The sequence below is a fragment of the Oncorhynchus kisutch genome, linkage group LG4 (genome assembly GCF_002021735.2).
Source record: "Oncorhynchus kisutch isolate 150728-3 linkage group LG4, Okis_V2, whole genome shotgun sequence".
NCBI classification, from domain to species: domain Eukaryota; kingdom Metazoa; phylum Chordata; class Actinopteri; order Salmoniformes; family Salmonidae; genus Oncorhynchus; species Oncorhynchus kisutch.
Window position 1 is genome coordinate 77,337,978 of NC_034177.2, and position 19,817 is coordinate 77,357,794.

A 19,817-nucleotide genomic window follows, 5' to 3' on the forward strand; every position below is an offset into this window, starting at 1 on the left:
TGGGAAATCTTTTTGTATCCAAATCCGGCTTTAAACTTCTTCACAACAGTATCTCGGACCTGCCTGGTGTGTTCCTTGTTCTTCATGATGCTCTCTGCGCTTTTAACGGACCTCTGAGACTATCACAGTGCAGGTGCATTTATACGGAGACTTGATTACACACAGGTGGATTGTATTTATCATCATTAGTCATTTAGGTCAACATTGGATCATTCAGAGATCCTCACTGAATTTCTGGAGAGAGTTTGCTGCACTGAAAGTAAAGGGGCTGAATAATTTTGCACGACGCTGGGCCAATTGTTTGCCGCCGCAGAGAACGCGTTTCCACAGCTCTAGAGTCCAATGGCGGCGAGCTTTACACCACTCCAGCCGACGCTTGTCATTGCGCATGATGATCTTAGGCTTGTGTGAGGCTGCTCAGCCATGGAAACCAATTTCATGGATCTCCCGACAAACAGTTATTGTGCTGACGTTGCTTCCAGAGGCAGTTTGGAACTCGATAGTGAGTGTTGCAACTGAGGACAGACGATTATTACGAGCTTCAGTACTCAGCGGTCCTGTTCTGAAAGCTGATGTTGCCCACCACTTTGCGACGTTTCCACGTCACAATAACAGGACTTAGAGTTGACTGGGGCAGCTCTTGTAGGGCAGTCATCCTATGACGGGGCGGCAGGGTAGCCTAGTGGTTAGAGCGTTGGACTAGTAACCGAAAGGTTGCAAGTTCGAATCCCCGAGCTGACAAGGTACAAATCTGTCGTTCTGCCCCTGAACAGGCAGTTAACCCACTGTTCCTAGGCCGTCATTGAAAATAAGAATTTGTTCTTAACTGACTTGCCTAGTTAAATAAAGGTTAAAAAAAATTATGTTTTTAAAAAATGACGGTGCCACATTGAAGGCCACTGTGCTCTTCAGTAAGGCCATTCTACTGCCAATGTTTGTCTATGGAGATTGCATGGCTGTGTGCTCAATGTTATACACCTGTCAGCAACAGTTGTGGTTGAATAATTTGAAATGTTTTCCACATACCTTTGTGTGTATATATAGTGTAGCTACCTAATGAATACCTCAAATTGTGCTATCTAGTCGTTTTAAAAACAATGTCACAAAATTATTTAGAATGCATGATTGAATACTAAGCTGTTGATTTATTTAAAGGGTAGGTAGCAAAATTGTTACCACATGTAACTTATGGATTTGCATTAGTATATGCATCAAAAGTCCCAATGCGAAGTTACACCTCCATTTTTCAAGTTATTATTAAAAAAACTTCCGAACAATACCAAAGCCATGTCGGAAAATGTTTTACGGAAGACCTGGCAAGCCAGCCTATTCCCTAGAATTTCAACTCCCAACAAAAATAACGTCAAACATATTACATGACGACTGGTTTCATTTTCAGCCAATTTACAAGCAAATACTTTATGAATTTGTTACAAATCTGCTTGCAAGGATGCTAACCAACCAGCCTGCTAACGTTAGCCCTGCTAGCCTGCTAACATTACATTAGCACTGCGTCAGCCAGTTGCTATCAACACCTAGCGTACAGGCACATTATAGTAAACCAGTGTTTTGGAAATACATAATGCCATCTAACCAGTTATCAGATAATGTTACCAGTATAGGCAGTTATCTTAGCCAGTAAGCCAGCCAGCTAAAGTTTGTTATTTTAGCTAGCCTAGCTAGCGTACCACCACGGTCGACATAGCTAAGTAGTAAGCCAGAGAACAACTAGTCTAGCACAGGCAGGAACCCACAGAACACAACAACAAGTAGAGAGAGCAGAGACTTACCGATTGACGGCTGAAAGAAGAGCAAAGGAGAGGCCTTCAGAGGGAGATTCGGCTAATTCAATAGCGATATAGTGAGGTAAATCCACATTGAATTTACTCGGTTTATATCCATCACTGCTGACACTCGCAACCACTACCAAATGTACAGGAGAAGAGGAGATGCAGTTTTTCGCATTCATTTATGTGGTTTCTTCTTTGTGGATGTGCATAGTAGTTCACTAATGCCAACCCTTGGTTTGGAATGTAATTATATGCTAGCATGGCTAGTATCTAACGTTAGCCAGCTGGAACTAGCTAGGTAGCACCGGTTCTCCATATGACATTGAGAAATAGTGCATTGTGGGTAGTTTACAAGATATCCGGAAATAAGTTAATTAATATGTATAAACGCTAAAACATAACTATGTTTGTAGTTATAGATAAGCAGATCTTGACTACAACTAAATTACTAAGTCTTTGACCACACTGTTACTTTGGAGAGTAAAAACTCATGCTTCCTACCCTTTAAATGTAATGCATTCCTCACACATTCAGCTAGCAAGGAAAAACGGACTGTCCTGAAGTGTGTGGCATTTAAAACATTTTTTGGCCATGTGCGTTGAGGACAGCATCAGAACCATACCCATGTAAAAGCTTAGTATATTGGAAACCAACTAAGTAAAGGTATTACTGTTAACTTCACTCTCGAGGGATTTTGATACCCTAATTACGATGAAGTTGAGTTATTCACTATGAAAGATCAGTATCTTATTGTGGGTCTGAAACGTGCCAATGTGTTTGGAATGTCTGTTGTTAACGCAGGTTGACACTCCTGATAACATCAGCAGTCACACTGCTAGCCTTAGGGGAACACATCCCAATAGTGCTCCTTGACTGAACTAGAACGCTGAATTAGAGGTCGACCGATTAATCGGAATGGCCAATTAATTAGGGCCGATTTCAAGTTTTCATAACAATCGGAAATCGGTATTTTTGGGCGCCGATGTTTTATATTAAGTGTTAATTCAATATTGTTGTAATTGTCATTATTCAAAATGTTTAAAAAAATCGGCCGATTAATCGGCATCGGCTTTTTTGGTCCTCCAATAATCGGTATCGGTATCAGCGTTGAAAAATCATAAACGGCCGACCTCTACGCTGAATCCCTCTGAGTCTCACACTTGCCTCAAAGTAATAAGTTAAGTTGTTTTTGCGGCAAACTGTCACAGACTAACAACACAGTTAAGACCTAGCTCTGTCAGTACTGGGGTCCTCAACCTAACCATGAGAAATGTCAATGTTAAAACACTAGCTAGGTTTCCATCCAATTGGCAACACATTTTCATGCGAACATTCTCAAATCTGCATATAAACCATATGCACATTTTCCCAACAGAGATGTTTCCATTAAATTGACTTGTGTGATAACGTAGGGCACATAAAAATACATTTTGTGGGGGGGGGGCATTATATAGCGAGTGTGCCCACTCTGGTATTTGCATGTGCGGTCTAGCTGGCTGAAGTGCATGTAAAACCTACATGATGAAATTATTATGGACAAAATAGGTTTATTTTTTATTTTTACGGCAGCCATGCATCAATTTATCATGTAACCAGAATAAGACCCTCAATGGTTAGGAGCATCAAGCTCATCAACTTGCCCTTTTCCCATCCTGTGAAGTTCATCATCATTTATTTAATCTGTAGCCTAATAAACTGAGTCGTAGTGGGAGGACCACACGCCATCGCGTGACTTCAGGTTTACTTCGATATGATGGTTATTATATCAATATTTACTCATAAAAGCCTTTCTTCCACCGATTTAAAAAAAAGAAGAAGTTTATTGCATAATTCATTTTACCGACACATAATGATCCCACATTGTCAACATTTGTAAAGTTTAGCGAAAGTTTTTCCGGTTCCATGAGGCCTGTCATGACATTTGTTTTATCCGACATGTACAATGAACAAAAATATGAACGCAACATGTAAAGTGTTGGTCCCATGTTTCATGAGCTGAAATAAAAATCCCAGAAATGTTCCATATGCACAAAACGCTTATTTCTCTCAAAAGTTGTGCACAAATTTGTTTACATCCCTGTTAGTGAGCATTTCTCATTTGCCAAGATAATCCATCCACCTGACAGGTGTGGCATATTAAGAAACTGATTAAAAAGCATTATCATTACACAGGTGCACCTTGTGCTGGGGACAGAAGGCTACTCTAAAATGTGCCGTTTTGTCACACAACACAATGCTACAAATGTCTCAAGTTTTGAGGGAGCATGCAATTGGCATGCTGACTGCCGAAATGTCCACCAGAGCTGTTGCCAGAGAATTTAATGTTCATTTCTCTACCATAAGCCGCCTCCAACGTAATTTTAGAGAATTTGGCAGTGCTTCCAACCAGCTTCACAACTGCAGACCACGTGTATGGCGTTGTGTGGACGAGCGGTTTGCTGATGTCAATGTTGTGAACAGAGTGCCTAATGGTGGCAGTGGGGTTGTGTTATGGGCAGGCATAAGCTACGGACAAGAAACAAAATTGCATTTTATCGATGGCAATTTGAATGCACAGAGATAGCGTGACGAGATCCTGAGGCCCATTGCCGTGCCATTCATCCGCGACCATCACCTCATATTTCAGCATGATAATGCATGGCCACATGTCGCAAGGATCTGTACACAATTCCTGGAAGCTGAAAATGTCCCAGTACTTCTATGGCCTGAATACTCACTGGACATGTCACCCATTGGGCATGTTTGGGATGCTCTGGATGGACATGTATGAAGGAGATGTGGCAAATGGTGGTCACACCAGATACTGACTGGTTTTCTGATCCACGCCCCTACCTTCCTTTTAAGGTATTCGTGACCAACAGATGCATATCTGTATTCCCAGTCATGTGAAATCGATAGATTAGAAACCTAATTTATTTATTCTAATTGACTGATTTCCTTATATGCAATTTTGAAATTGTTGCTTGTTGCATTTTCGATTTTTGTTCATTATACTTGCAAAAAAAGGTTGGATGGCAACCTGGTTACTGACTCACTTATCACGGTATTGCTAATGCAGCATTTGACTGAGTGACAGACAGCACAATTTACAGTTCCAAATGGATTTGTCTCATCTCTGCTGTTATTCTCATCTGTTTCTTCCCCATAGAAATCCTAAAGCCACTGTTCAAAGAACCAACAAGAAAGTGAACAATGACTCAACACTACGCATACAAAACCTCTCCATCCTGATCCGACAGATCAAGTCCTATTACCAGGTGAGTGTACAGTGAACCCTGAAGCTCTAATGGAAAAATGATAGAGTGCATCTGTTGCTGAGGTCTGGTTCGTTGTGCTGAGCTGTTGAAACCATGTGTCTCCTAGCTATTTGGGATCAATGACGTATTTGTCTCTGAGGTTTGTCAGCAAGACAAGTTTCAGTGGAGACTGCATTGGACGTACGTACACACACACACACACACACACACACACACACACACACACACACACACACACACACACACACACACACACACACACACACACACACACACACTTACATTTAAACTACCCTATAAACACACACACACATTGGAAAATAAGTATAAACACACATATTTGAAGATGTCTGTGGTTGGTGTGATGTGGGACAGGGACCTCCATCCAGATGTCACAGAGGATTCTATAAATGGATGGGAGCTGCATTCAGACAGTCAAAGGTTTAGAGCTGAAACACTGATGTGGGTCTCACACTTTCACTAATGAAGATCCGGGATGTATTTTGGCTTCAGTTTTGTGAAGGCTCCGAACAGTATTAAAATGGACACTAAATTAGGAGTTACTTCCCCACTATAGTAACTTTAAAAGCTGTCTGCCTGTAGTTGTCTCTGTTTTGCTGCTCAGCTGAGGTTTTTACTGCATTAGATCATATCATGTTCTTGCATGTGAGAGTAATCTCAGAGCACAGTTAATCATTTCCATTCTGCTCAAGTAATGAGAGACTTCCAATTAATCTGATGGACAGAGGGAAGGGGGGGCTTCCTGCTGACGATCTGGTATATGCCATGATTGCAGAGGGGAGGGGCTTTGGTCTTAATATCCTACATGTATTTTTTATTTAACCTTTTTACGCCAAGGAACTTCAAACTTTCCACCTTCTCCACTGCTGTCCGGTCGATGTGGATAGGGGGCTGCTCCCTCTGCTGTTTCCTGAAGTCCACGATCATCTCCTTTGTTTTGTTGATGTTGAGTGAGAGGCAAGTCAGTTAAGAACAAATTCTTATTTACAGTGAAGGCCTACCCTTGCCAATCCCTAACCCGACGACGCTGGGCCAATTTTGCGAAGCCCTGTGGGTCTCCCAATCACAGCTGGTTGTGATACAACCTGGAATTGAACCACGGTCGGTAGTGATACCTCTAGCATGGAAAGCTTATCTAGCAGTCAGCACATCTGTCCAGCAGCTTTTTGCCAACCTCACAGTCAAGAGGGAACACACTTAGTACTTCACATAGAGGGCAACAAAGAATTTCAGCCATGATAATTTGGTGTTTCTGCTGAAGGCGTTGCTGCTGGAAGAGATAATTGGTCGTCTCAGTGTGTCTTGGCACTCTGAAGGATGATCAGGTAGTACGAGATCCAACATGCACAACATAAACTGCTGGAATGCTTGGAGTTGAAGGTGTGGGAGTTATCAAGCATCACAGTCTCAGTGAAGAGAGGATTTCCCACGACTTAAGTCTCTGTCATTGGTCTTTCTATAATCATCTGCAGCTCAGCAAGTCTCATAGCAGCAACTGAAATACAATCTAATTTTATTCATCACATGCTTCGTAAAGGACATGTGTGAACTAAGAGTGAAATGCTTACTAAGTAGTCTCATTCCAATAAGCCCAATGCTCATCATCAAATGTTATTGGTCACATGCACCGAACACAGCAGGTGTAGACTTTACACTGAAATGCTTACTTACATTTCCACCAGTCCAGAGTTAAAAGGTAAGACAAATATTTGCTAAATACCATATTGAAGAGTAGGATGATGGCCAAGGCTCTGGTCAAAGCTTGGTTAACAGTCCTACTTGGGTAGAAATAATGTCCATTACCTTGGAACATCCAATATAAACATCCCTTGAACATCTCATTGAAACAGGGCCATTGTTTATCGACAGGTCATTAGCCTTGAGAAAGCCCTGCTAGGCCCTCTCAAAATGTCTTTCAAAATCAAATCAAATCAAATTTATTTATATAGCCCTTCGTACATCAGCTGATATCTCAAAGTGCTGTACAGAAACCCAGCCTAAAACCCCAAACAGCAAGCAATGCAGGTGTAGAAGCACGGTGGCTAGGAAAAACTCCCTAGAAAGGCCAATACCTAGGAAGAAACCTAGAGAGGAACCAGGCTATGTGGGGTGGCCAGTCCTCTTCTGGCTGTGCCGGGTGGAGATTATAACAGAACATGGCCAAGATGTTCAAATGTTCATAAATGACCAGCATGGTCGAATAATAATAAGGCAGAACAGTTGAAACTGGAGCAGCAGCACAGTCAGGTGGAAGTTGAAACTGGAGCAGCAGCATGGCCAGGTGGACTGGGGACAGCAAGGAGTCATCATGTCAGGTAGTCCTGGGGCATGGTCCTAGGGCTCAGGTCCTCCGAGAGAGAGAAAGAAAGAGAGAAGGAGAGAATTAGAAAACGCACACTTAGATTCACACAGGACACCGAATAGGACAGGAGAAGTACTCCAGATATAACAAACTGACCCCAGGCCCCGACACATAAACTACTGCAGCATAAATACTGCATAAATAATGCAAAATGATCTGTCACAGAGCCAAGAGCCTTAATAAGACCCTTAGTAGCCGCATGTAAGCTGGAAGCAGTAGCCTCAAGCACAACGAAACAATAAATGTGTTGTGCTTCTAGGGTGGGTGTCATCAGTCTTTTCCTGGCCCTCCCTGCCTTTGTGTTAACCTCATGATTCATTATATATATTCAGCCCGGTGTCCATTAGAAGCCCCCACCGTTCCTCCTGCCCGTTTCTAGCAAGTCTCTCAATGGTCGTTGAGAGGCTTTAGCTCCCACAATCAACTACCGAGTTAACTGGAAACGCCTTGGCATTTTCCCTTTGTGTGGACAACATTTTCCCTTTGTGTGGCGTTGTTTTGGTGTTGGAGTAGACATGAGCAGAGCCTTGTCAGTTTGAGATCCACTTGATTACTACCTCATTCACTTTCATCAAGGGTTGAGATTGGATGGATGGCTGGCCTTTGGTGTGGATGACAACAGTTGTTGACTAGTAGATCAGAGTGGGCCAGCTGGCAGCAAACACTGCTTGTCTTTTTCTGGTGTCACTTTTTTCGCTGATTAGGGAACACCAGTAATCGCTCCGCTGAAACAAGAACAGCTCAGTCTTACGATCTTGAATGATATGTTTAGAAGCAGAGTGCAAAGACATTCAGAAGCAGAGTGCAAAGACATTCGCTCAGATTAAAGGTCAATTGCCGGTCAACAGACCCCTTGACATCTTAGTGAGGCCTTGGCTTGAAGCCAACTTCAGCACATACTTCTTATTCCTAGGCTCTGGATTAACTACTATCCAGCCTTAAGTTGTTATCTCTGCCCTGGCTAAGGTTCACCCTGGTTCTTCAGTGCTGCTAGTTATCAACCTGAATGACTGGTGGGTCTGGTTGAATCTAAGCCAGGCTAGTGGATGGGTGGCCGATCGCCTATCGGTTAGAGTGGTGGGTGAGTAACTGAAAGGCCGCTAGATCAAATTCCAGAGCCGACAAGGTGAAAAATCTGTCTGTGCCCTTGAGCAAGGAACTTATCCCTAATTGCTCCAGGGTCGCCATTGATAATGGCAGACCCTGGCCGTAACCCCACTCTCCGAGGGTGTCTCAGGGGGAGTTAGGATATGCAAATAATATTAGGACAAAATTAGCACCCACCAAATGATTTACATTTAGCAGACACACGTATCCAGAGTGACTTACAGTAGTGAGAGCATACATTTTCATATATGTTTTCTATATATTAACATACCAGGTCCCAATCATTCACCATCCACATCCTCTGCGGCTGTTCAAAGTCTAGAAAAAGGCGCTTGGTTATTGACACATTGAAAAATGGATTTGGTTTTCTTTGCTGTGGTGCCAGTTGTTCCTTTTCCTGCCTTTTCATTTATCCATTTGAATCTCACATGTTCCAGATGGACATGTTAGAAATGTTATCAATTCTCTAGCTTCTATTTAAGGGAGTTAACCGCAGCATCTATAGTGAGTACATGGCAGCAGAGCAGATATGGTGGTGATGTACTAGTGTGTGTGTAGCTTGGTATTGCTTTGTCTGTCAAGCTTCTGCAGTGTAGCTTCACTCTTTAATATCAGGGTAGGAGGAACATTATTGAGTTACTGATCATGCTGACTCATCTCAAAGTCTTCCGGCGTCAGGCTATAGACCTCCACTCCTCTGGGATTACCCCACCGTCCCCCCTCATATGTTTTTTACAGTGTCAGCTCTCTCATGTATATACCATGTGTCCCAATGTTTCTGCTATTGCACTTATAGACTGTCTAGACACACTGCTGCTTAAATATGTGTAGGTGCTAGTCACTCAATGAAATAGGAAGGTAATAGCCTGTTGGGGGTTCTGTTGTTGGCATGGAGAGGGTGTTACTACAGTACGATGCTGTATTGTGGTGGTGTTTTGTAGGAAGAAGCAATACTCATGAGTTGTTTCTGTCAGAAGGATTGATTGATTAGAGCCAAGTTGCCAACACTTTCCTAGGTATGACTTTGTAGTATTATGCTAAGAGTGCATGAGATTTTCACTTTAAAATTGCATAACTTTTTATTTATGAAGTAGGCTATTGATTCTTGGTCATGTTCTTTCAGGATCTTCATCACTCAGCTGTACATCATACCTTCTTCAGTTAGGCTTTGGTCATTGGGATCAGGGCATAAGGTAATCATTGGTGGATGCGTCGCTCACAGGTACTTCACAGTCCACTGAATTCCACTGTGAAGCTGTGATCCTCACCAGTTCACTGAATTCCACTGTGAATCTTTGATTCTCACCAGTTCACTGAATTCCACTATGAAGCTGTGATCCTCAACAGTCCACTGAATTCCACTGTGAAGCTGTGATCCTCACCTGTTCACCGAATTCCACTGTGAAGCTGTGATCCTCAACAGTCCACTGAATTCCACTGTGAATCTTTGATTCTCACCAGTCCACTGAATTTCACTGTGAAGCTGTGATCCTCACCAGTCCACTGAATTCCACTGTGAATCTTTGATTCGCACCAGTTCACTGAATTCCACTGTGAAGCTGTGATCCTCAACAGTCCACTGAATTCCACTGTGAAGCTGTGATCCTCACCTGTTCACCGAATTCCACTGTGAAGCTGTGATCCTCACCAGTTCACTGAATTCCACTGTGAAGCTGTGATTCTTACCAGTTCACTGAATTCCACTGTGAAGCTGTGATCCTCACTAGTTCACTGAATTCCACTGTGAAGCTGTGATCCTCACCAGTTCACTGAATCACTGTCTGGTGATTCATCAAGTCTGTGATGGGCCAGAAGGCGCTTTGGAGATCTAACCCGTTAACTCTATCTCACACTGGAATTAGTCATTTTTACAAACATTCCAAGCTGCATTTTAAGCGATAATGTGGAGAGGATGTTGGGATTTATTGCATTTTTAGTTTCCTAGTAATGATACTTAGTCATTTTGGGTTTGCCAGTATTGTTGAGATTAGTCCTGTTAAGGCCTCTCTTCTAGGCTACTCAATCCAAATGACTGTTAGAACAGTTTTTAATTTGGTGGTCTCGGGTTGGCACGCATACAGTACAGAGCTGTTTGGGGCTCTCACCAGCCAAACATTTTCCATGTGTGTCGCATCACGTCAAGCTCAAAAACAGACATGACTTATAGGCCTACACTTTTCAGTATCGATATGAATTGAAGAGTGGACCTGTGTTATGTCGCCCTTTAGCACTGCTTTGCTTTGGGGTGTGTTGTGAAGGCAGTCGCTCGTTTTGTTTTCACTGCGTTAAGGGGAACAGAGCTCCATTCACACACAGGGCCTGGTCCTCGGGGAACTGAGCCTCATGCATCATGTGACCCCACCCTATACCCAGTTTAGAAGCCATTAAAGAGGGGATGGCATACTCACAGCCCAGATCCTCTTTGCTATCATCCAAACGTTAAATAATCATCCACATATGAGGCTTTAATGCTGCATGGGTCTACACTGAGCCCCAGAGTAGTGGAGCTTGTTTTAGAGGCTCAGGGAGACTGTTCCCCTCTCGGTTACGGCTGGCAGACCTACACAAAGACTGTGGGCCAGAGGGCTGAGATGTCTAGAGCATAGCCTCAGGTGGATGTTGTTGTTTTTGTCTTGGACTTCATCATGGAGAGATTTAAAGGAATGTGTGTGTGATGTGTGTTGTTATGCGAAAGCTTCAAGCTCAAGGTTGTTTTTCTTTCTTTGAATCATCACCATCATCGGCAATTTTTAACATTTATTTCATTTGGGAATCTCGTAATCCGTAAGGGATTTCTTCCATGGCCCTAACATCTGAAACATGAGTGAATCCAGTTTATTAGGGCATGTAGGCCTGCTTGTGGCTTGAGGCTAATCTCACATGCTAAACCTAAATGTCCGGTTGATGTCAGAGCTGTGCCGATAGCTAGTAAACACGCATCATCACCAACGGCCTCACGGTGTTGTCCTAGGTTGCCATAAAGATATGATTGAAGCTAGATTCTACTCTGCAGCCCCTGTATATATATATATATATATACCAGTCTAGACAGTAGGAAAGTATAGACAATGTGATTTTTATGGCTTAGTAGAGTTGGATTTTACAGCTCATGGCATCATGTTCATCCATCTAAAAATAGATGGTCTCAGTGACCTCACCGTGTTCAGAGAAATTATAATTGTATGATCTATCATCAGTACTGCCCCTGTCTTAATATAGCCTAATATATAGCCTAACAAACCACCCTCGTTGAGCACCACCAGATCTCTAGCAGGCCTGGAGTACTCTGTTAACACTCAAACTGGCAGGAGTACTCTCTGTTAACACTCAAACTGGCAGGAGTACTCTCTGTTGACACTCAAACTGGCAGGAGTACTCTCTGTTAACACTCAAACTGGCAGGAGTACTCTCTGTTAACACTCAAACTGGCAGGAGTACTCTCTGTTAACACTCAAACTGGCAGGAGTACTCTTTTTTAACACTCAAACTGGCAGGAGTACTCTCTGTTAACACTCAAACTGGCAGGAGTACTCTCTGTTAACACTCAAACTGGCAGGAGTACTCTCTTTTAACACTCAAACTGGCAGGAGTACTCTCTGTTAACACTCAAACTTGCAGGAGCACTCTCTGTTGACACTCAAACTGGCAGGAGTACTCTCTGTTAACACTCAAACTGGCAGGAGTACTCTCTGTTAACACTCAAACTGGCAGGAGTACTCTCTGTTAACACTCAAACTGGCAGGAGTACTCTCTGTTAACACTCAAACTGGCAGGAGTACTCTCTGTTGACACTCAAACTGGCAGGAGTACTCTCTGTTAACACTCAAACTGGCAGGAGTACTCTCTGTTGACACTCAAACTGGCAGGAGTACTCTCTGTTGACACTCAAACTGGCAGGAGTACTCTCTGTTAACACTCAAACTGGCAGGAGTACTCTCTGTTAACACTCAAACTGGCAGGAGTACTCTCTGTTGACACTCAAACTGGCAGGAGTACTCTCTGTTAACACTCAAACTGGCAGGAGTACTCTCTGTTGACACTCAAACTGGCAGGAGTACACTCTGTTGACACTCAAACTGGCAGGAGTACTCTCTGTTAACACTCAAACTGGCAGGAGTACTCTCTGTTAACACTCAAACTGGCAGGAGTACCCCTACAGAGAGAGGCCTTTTTTTGACAGAGTGTAAGTGATCCATCCCCATAACCTGCTTTAGTACAGAAGTGTTTTAATTTAGCCAAGAATGACCCGAGTCCGGTACTCTAGAACCTTGACCTACACCACTATTTCTATCTAGTAAGTGTTCTCATAACATTATAGCCACTTCAGAGACTTAGACTTAGGTTGTCTTATTAAGCATGCATGGAAGAGCAGCACATTTCAAGCTTCATTTAGATTAAAGTAGAGAGAACAGAGCTTGATTTTGGAAGAGGGGCGGGGCACTGTTGGCACCTGCCAGAAGATGTCTGTCTCTGTGAGTGGTAGGGCAGGTTTCAGACCCTACGGGAGGGGAGTGTGGGCTGAGCTTGTGCCAGTGGAGGTGCCTCCACCAGGCTAGGTCCTTGACAGTCTGACCCCTGGGATCATTTGGTCAGCTGATGCTACTAGTGAATGAGACAGCAGGCATAATTACATGGATGCGGTGATGAGAGGTCTGTCATTTATCCAAATCGGCACTAAATCTATGATCTCTTGGAAATTACAGTAACCTTGGGCCAGGATTGAATTGTTACCTACATTAGCCGATCTGATGTAACCAGGCACAGTAGAGACCATGTTTTATGTCACTATTCACACCGGGAGGTATTCTGAATTCTTTGCGCTGAACTCATTCAATTACATAATCATTTAAGTTGTGTACGCTTCTCTCAACTCTGAATCAGACCTACAATACAGTCTAAAGGTTTTCATTATGCTCCTGCTTTTTTTGAAATCCTCAACATTAGGAGATCTTTTCTTGCATTAATTTAACACGATACAGATCTGTCACACATGGTGTTAAGTGGTGTGAGACTATGGTGTGTAACTAACTAGCCGGTGCTCAGGTGAGAAAGAGGAAGGCTGCTGTGGTGCAGCTTGTTTCCATTGTGTTGCTTTCTGGAGTTGCAGCCTCTCCCCCTCTTTCCCCGCTCTCCCCCTCTTTCCCCGCTCTCCCCCTCTTTCCCCACTCTCTCGTTCCCCGCTCTCCCCCTCTTTCCCCGCTCTCCCCCTCTTTCCCCACTCTCTCTCTTTCCCCACTCTCTCTCTTTCCCCCCTCTTTCCCCACTCTCCCCCTCTTTCCCCACTCTCCCCCTATCTCCCCACTCTCTCTCTTTCCCCACTCTCTCTCTTTCCCCCCTCTTTCCCCGCTCTCCCCCTCTTTCCCCACTCTCCCCCTCTTTCCCCACTCTCTCTCTTTCCCCACTCTCTCTCTTTCCCCCCTCTTTCCCCACTCTCTCTTTCCCCGCTCTCCCCCTCTTTCCCCGCTCTCCCCCTCTTTCCCCACTCTCTCTTTCCCCGCTCTCCCCCTCTTTCCCCACTCTCTCTCTTTCCCCGCTCTCCCCCTCTTTCCCCGCTCTTATCTCTTTCCCCACTCTCTCTCTTTCCCCACTCTCTCTCTTTCCCCACTCTCTCTCTTACCCCACTCTCTCTCTTTCCCCCCTCTTTCCCCGCTCTCCCCCTCTTTCCCCACTCTCCCCTCTTTCCCCACTCTCTCTCTTTCCCCGCTCTCCCCCTCTTTCCCCACTCTCTCTCTTTCCCCCCCCTTTCCCCACTCTCTCTTTCCCCGCTCTCCCCCTCTTTCCCCACTCTCTCTCTTACCCCACTCTCTCTCTTTCCACACTCTCCCCTCTTTCCCCGCTCTCCCCCTCTTTCCCCGCTCTCCCCCTCTTTCCCCACTCCCCCTCTTTCCCCGCTCTCCCCCTCTTTCCCCACTCTCTCTCTTTCCCCGCTCTCCCCCTCTTTCCCCGCTCTCCCCCTCTTTCCCCACTCTCTCTCTTTCCCCGCTCTGTGTGTCTTCTTCTGCTATCTGAACAGCTTAAGCCCGTCTGCAGATTCATATTCACAGCATGTTTGTACTGTACAGTAGAGGATTGAAGTCTGCAGTGCTATGCCCAGAAGTGTGTGCATACGCACATGTGTGCGAACGAGAAAGACACCCAGCGAAGATTCACCCGGCTGGGGAGAATAAACCCTGTTGTCGTTGCTATGGTAACCAACTCTGAGTGCTAATTCAGAATGCTTGTGATTCAAGCATTCCAAGTTCTTAAGCAAGCAAGCAACCATCTTCCCCCTCTTCTCTTCCTCCTCTCCAACACACACACAGGCGCACTCTCACTCTGCTGCACAATTGCACCCCTGTTTGAGTGGTGCTGGTAGCGGAACCTGGGGAGTTGGGGGTAGTGAGCTGCTTAGACAGACAGTGACAGAAACAAAGCAGTCTCCTCCCTCTCTCCTTCCATCCCTTCCTACAGCTGGTTCCTGGGGCTGGGGATCCACACAGCCAGGGCACACTGTGTCGATGCCCAGCCCAGTCCAGCCCCGCTGAGGAAGAAAAGGGAGTAGGTAGATCAGCATTAAAGTGCTGATCGGGCCACGCTAAATGGCAATTGAACCATGAGAAAATCTGCCTACTGTGAGACCAGCAGTCCCGGTTGTTGTCAGCTTGAATGTTGTCATTAAAACATTGTTTGATTGGTTGACAAGATGAACAATGCTCATTGGTCAACCATGCATCTTTTGGTGCGCCGAGCTAGCGGAGCAAGCACCACGAACCGTGGAGCTTGCAAAACTGCTTGCGTTTTGCCGCCCTACTCATTGAAATCAATGAGAGACCTTGGTTGCTTACCGCGGCCTGTCTGTTAGCATCTTAAAACATATGGCAGCAACTGTATTAGAAAGGTAAATCAGCAGGACAGAAGATGTCAGCAAGCAGTTTTATTGTGTCAGCAGAGCACACTGTCTCATAAGCAAATCTATGGATTTCACATGACTGGGAATACAGATATCCATTTAAAAAGAAAGTAGGGCCTAGTCTATCAGGAAAAAGTAGCCTCTAGGCTACCTGGCTAACTAGGTTAAGAGCGTTGGGGCAGGTAACCTAACGTTGGGGGGGTTGGGGCAGGTAACCTAACGTTGGGGCAGGTAACCTCACATTGGGGGGTTGGGGCAGGTAACCTAACGTTGGGGGGGTTGGGGCAGGTAACCTAACGTTGGGGGGGTGGAGCAGGTTACCTAGGGTTGGGGCAGGTAACCTAGCGTTGCGGGGGTTGGGGCAGGTCATCTAACGTTGGGAGGATTGGGGCAGGTAACCTAACGTTGGGGGGGTGGAGCAGGATACCTAGGGTTGGGGCAGGTAACCTAGCGTTGCGGGGGTTGGGGCAGGTCATCTAACATTGGGAGGGTTGGGGCAGGTAACCTAATGTTGCGGGGGTTGGGGCAGGTCATCTAACATTGGGAGGATTGGGGCAGGTAACCTAACGTTGGGGGGGTGGAGCAGGTTACCTAGGGTTGGGGCAGGTAACCTAGCGTTGCGGGGGTTGGGGCAGGTCATCTAACATTGGGAGGGTTGGGGCAGGTAACCTAATGTTGCGGGGGTTGGGGCAGGTCATCTAACGTTGGGAGGGTTGGGGCAGGTTGCCTAGCGTTGGGGGATTTGTTTGTTTTTCTGCCCTTGAGCAAGGCAGTTAACTCCCAACAACAACTGCTCCCTGGGCGCCGATGACGTGGACATCGATTTAAACCACACCAGCTTGGGTTTTGCAACTGACTAGGTATTCCATTTCCCCTTGCCTAACCAAAAGTTTGCTGGTTTTAATCTCCAAGCCGACTAGGTGGAAACTCCGTCTGTGCCCTTGAACAAGGCACTAAACCCTTATTGCTCCTTTAAATCGCTCATGTAAGCATCTGCTAAGTGACTAAAATGTAAATGTACATTGAACAAAAATATAAACGCAACATGTAAAGTGTTGGTCCCATGTTTCATAAGCTGAAATAAAAGATCCCAGAAATGTTCCACATACACAAAAAGCTTATTTTGAAATTGTCGCATGTTGCATTTTATAAAAAATGTCAGTATATTTAGCATAGCATGTCAGGAGGATTCACATTCTGGCATAATGAGGGTTGTGGATGTTTTGAGCAACTCCTTTTGTTAACACCATGTTATCGCATAAATTAGTTATGTTTTGATGCACTGTGTGAAAACACTGTTTGAGCTGAGTAACATGGTACTAGAGAATGAAGGTTTGGTCTGAGCAACATGGTACTAGAGAATGAACGTTTGGTCTGAGCAACATGGTACTAGAGAATGAACGTTTGGTCTGAGCAACATGGTAGTAGAGAATGAAGGTTTGGTCTGAGCAACATGGTACTAGAGAATGAACGTTTGGTCTGAGCAACATGGTACTAGAGAATGAACGTTTGGTCTGAGCAACATGGTACTAGAGAATGAACGTTTGGTCTGAGCAACATGGTACTAGAGAATGAACGTTTGGTCTGAGCAACATGGTACTAGAGAATGAACGTTTGGTCTGAGCAACATGGTACTAGAGAATGAAGGTTTGGTCTGAGCAACATGGGTACTAGAGAATGAAGGTTTGGTCTGAGCAACATGGTACTAGAGAATGAAGATTTGGTCTGAGCAACATGGGTACTAGAGAATGAAGGTTTGGTCTGAGCAACATGGGTACTAGAGAATGAAGGTTTGGTCTGAGCAACATGGGTACTAGAGAAGGAAGGTTTGGTCTGAGCAACATGGTACTAGAGAATGAAGGTTTGGTCTGAGCAACATGGGTACTAGAGAATGAAGGTTTGGTCTGAGCAACATGGTACTAGAGAATGAAGGTTTGGTCTGAGCAACATGGTACTAGAGAATGAAGGCTTGGTCTGAGCAACATGGTACTAGAGAATGAAGGTTTGGTCTGAGCAACATGGGTACTAGAGAATGAAGGTTTGGTCTGAGCAACATGGGTACTAGAGAATGAAGGTTTGGTCTGAGCAACATGGTACTAGAGAATGAAGGTTTGGTCTGAGCAACATGGTACTAGAGAATGAAGATTTGGTCTGAGCAACATGGGTACTAGAGAATGAAGGTTTGGTCTGAGCAACATGGGTACTAGAGAATGAAGGTTTGGTCTGAGCAACATGGGTACTAGAGAAGGAAGGTTTGGTCTGAGCAACATGGTACTAGAGAATGAAGGTTTGGTCTGAGCAACATGGGTACTAGAGAATGAAGGTTTGGTCTGAGCAACATGGTACTAGAGAATGAAGGTTTGGTCTGAGCAACATGGTACTAGAGAATGAAGGTTTGGTCTGAGCAACATGGGTACTAGAGAATGAAGGTTTGGTCTGAGCAACATGGGTACTAGAGAATGAAGGTTTGGTCTGAGCAACATGGGTACTAGAGAATGAAGGTTTGGTCTGAGCAACATGGTACTAGAGAATGAAGGTTTGGTCTGAGCAACATGGTACTAGAGAATGAAGGTTTGGTCTGAGCAACATGGTACTAGAGAATGAAGGTTTGGTCTGAGCAACATGGGTACTAGAGAATGAAGGTTTGGTCTGAGCAACATGGGTACTAGAGAATGAAGGTTTGGTCTGAGCAACATGGTACTAGAGAATGAAGGTTTGGTCTGAGCAACATGGTACTAGAGAATGAAGGTTTGGTCTGAGCAACATGGTACTAGAGAATGAAGGTTTGGTCTGAGCAACATGGTACTAGAGAACTGAAACTCCAGTAACAGACCTCTGATTGTAACGTGACCCAGTTTTGAAGCGCAATGAACTCGGAGCTGATCAATAATTCAAGAGTAGACCGTGTGAACAGGAAGTGTAATCTATTCACCTCTCTCTCTCCACTGACACATCTGCTGAACTGTTTTACAGATGGATTATTTTCTCACCATGAATATTGCCAGGCATTCTGCCACTCCGGATGATAGGGAGGCTTTTCAATTTCAAAGCGCTGCAGTATTTCTGCCACCCCATTCTCATTATATCAGATCAACATAACACCCCACAGTGTGGTTCCCATTCCTGACTGTTTTATGTTTTATGCATGACAGATTGGGCTGTAAACTCCTGTTAGCATGGACTAATCCAACCTCCATATTTTAACAGACAAACACTTATTTTAATATGCAAACCGGGTTTTAGCATTGATTCAGGCTCTGTGATTCAGCAGTTAGCCCTAGGCTGTTTGTTTGTTTTGCCTAGTCAAGCATCCATAATGAAACATCATGGAGTTTATCATTGGCCAATCTGTACATGCTTCCCCCTTCTCCTTTACATAGAATTCAACCCCCCACTTCAAGCAGACAGGGGATTTAAAGATTGTGAGATGTGCATGAAATTCACATTTTCATGATCCATCAAACAGGAATACGCTTGATATCCTATATCTTGAATATGAGGCTTTCCATTCCCTGTGTTTTCCCTCCATGAAATAGGAGATTCCTAACCCAAATGGAGAGAGGGTGACATTGAGAGCATGTGCTGTGGGTAGACTGGGTAAAGATTACTCAGGCTTTTGACGCAGTGCCTGACTGTGCTATGTGCTCGTACTGCAAACGTGCCTGCCGAGAGAGACAGGGGTGTGTGTGTGTGTGTGTGTGTGTGTGTGTGTGTGTGTGTGTGTGTGTGTGTGTGTGTCAGTGAGGGGGAGGCAGCAGCTAGAAAAGGGGCAGGTGTTGTGTGTAGTTGAGAAAAAAGAGTGTTTGTATTTGTCCCTCTGTAGGTTCCTAACTACCCAAGGCCACAGTTGCTGTCTTGGGGTCTGACTCAGCAGTCAGCACCTTAGGCCACATGGGTGTTCTGTGCTTCTCACTTTAAAATGCATTTAGGTGGGATAGCATTTAATGATGAGAAATCACATGCTATTCTCATCTATTCTATTCTGGAAGCATGGACAAATGTGAAGGTACTCCCTTCCTGTGGGGTTAGCCATATAATCCTCCTCCCACCTTTCACCAGCACAGCAGAGCTGCAGCTAGTTCACACTGACACATAAAACCATGGCAAACATGGCAAATTCTCTTTGTGTAACCCCAGGAAACGAATGCCCTTGAGAACATTCTGACATCCTGTCCCTGAGCTAGTGTGACAGGCATCATCCGCTTTTTGTCCACGCGTGTCTGTTCTTCCTCCTGTCATGTCATACACGTCATATGAACGTCTACAACCGTACATCTCTCTGAACAGAGTTAAGCTAATTAACAGCCTGATATGACCAGTAGACATAATCATTTCCCCTCTTTTTGCCTTGACACCAGTGGTAGCAACGTGTTACAAAAGCATTGTGTACC

The 19,817-nt window shown here is 44.6% G+C and overlaps 1 protein-coding gene across 10 annotated transcripts in view; it reads left to right on the forward strand.

The window, feature by feature from the left end:
- LOC109890019 (girdin) overlaps positions 1-19,817 on the forward strand; it is a 78,951-nt gene that overhangs the window by 12,095 nt on the left and 47,039 nt on the right. For all 10 annotated transcript variants that reach the window (XM_031823678.1, XM_031823682.1, XM_031823683.1 and 7 more), the window contains exon 3: positions 4,939-5,047. In XM_031823678.1, the coding sequence (XP_031679538.1) occupies positions 4,939-5,047 (109 nt within the window). The remainder of the gene's footprint in view (positions 1-4,938; positions 5,048-19,817) is intronic.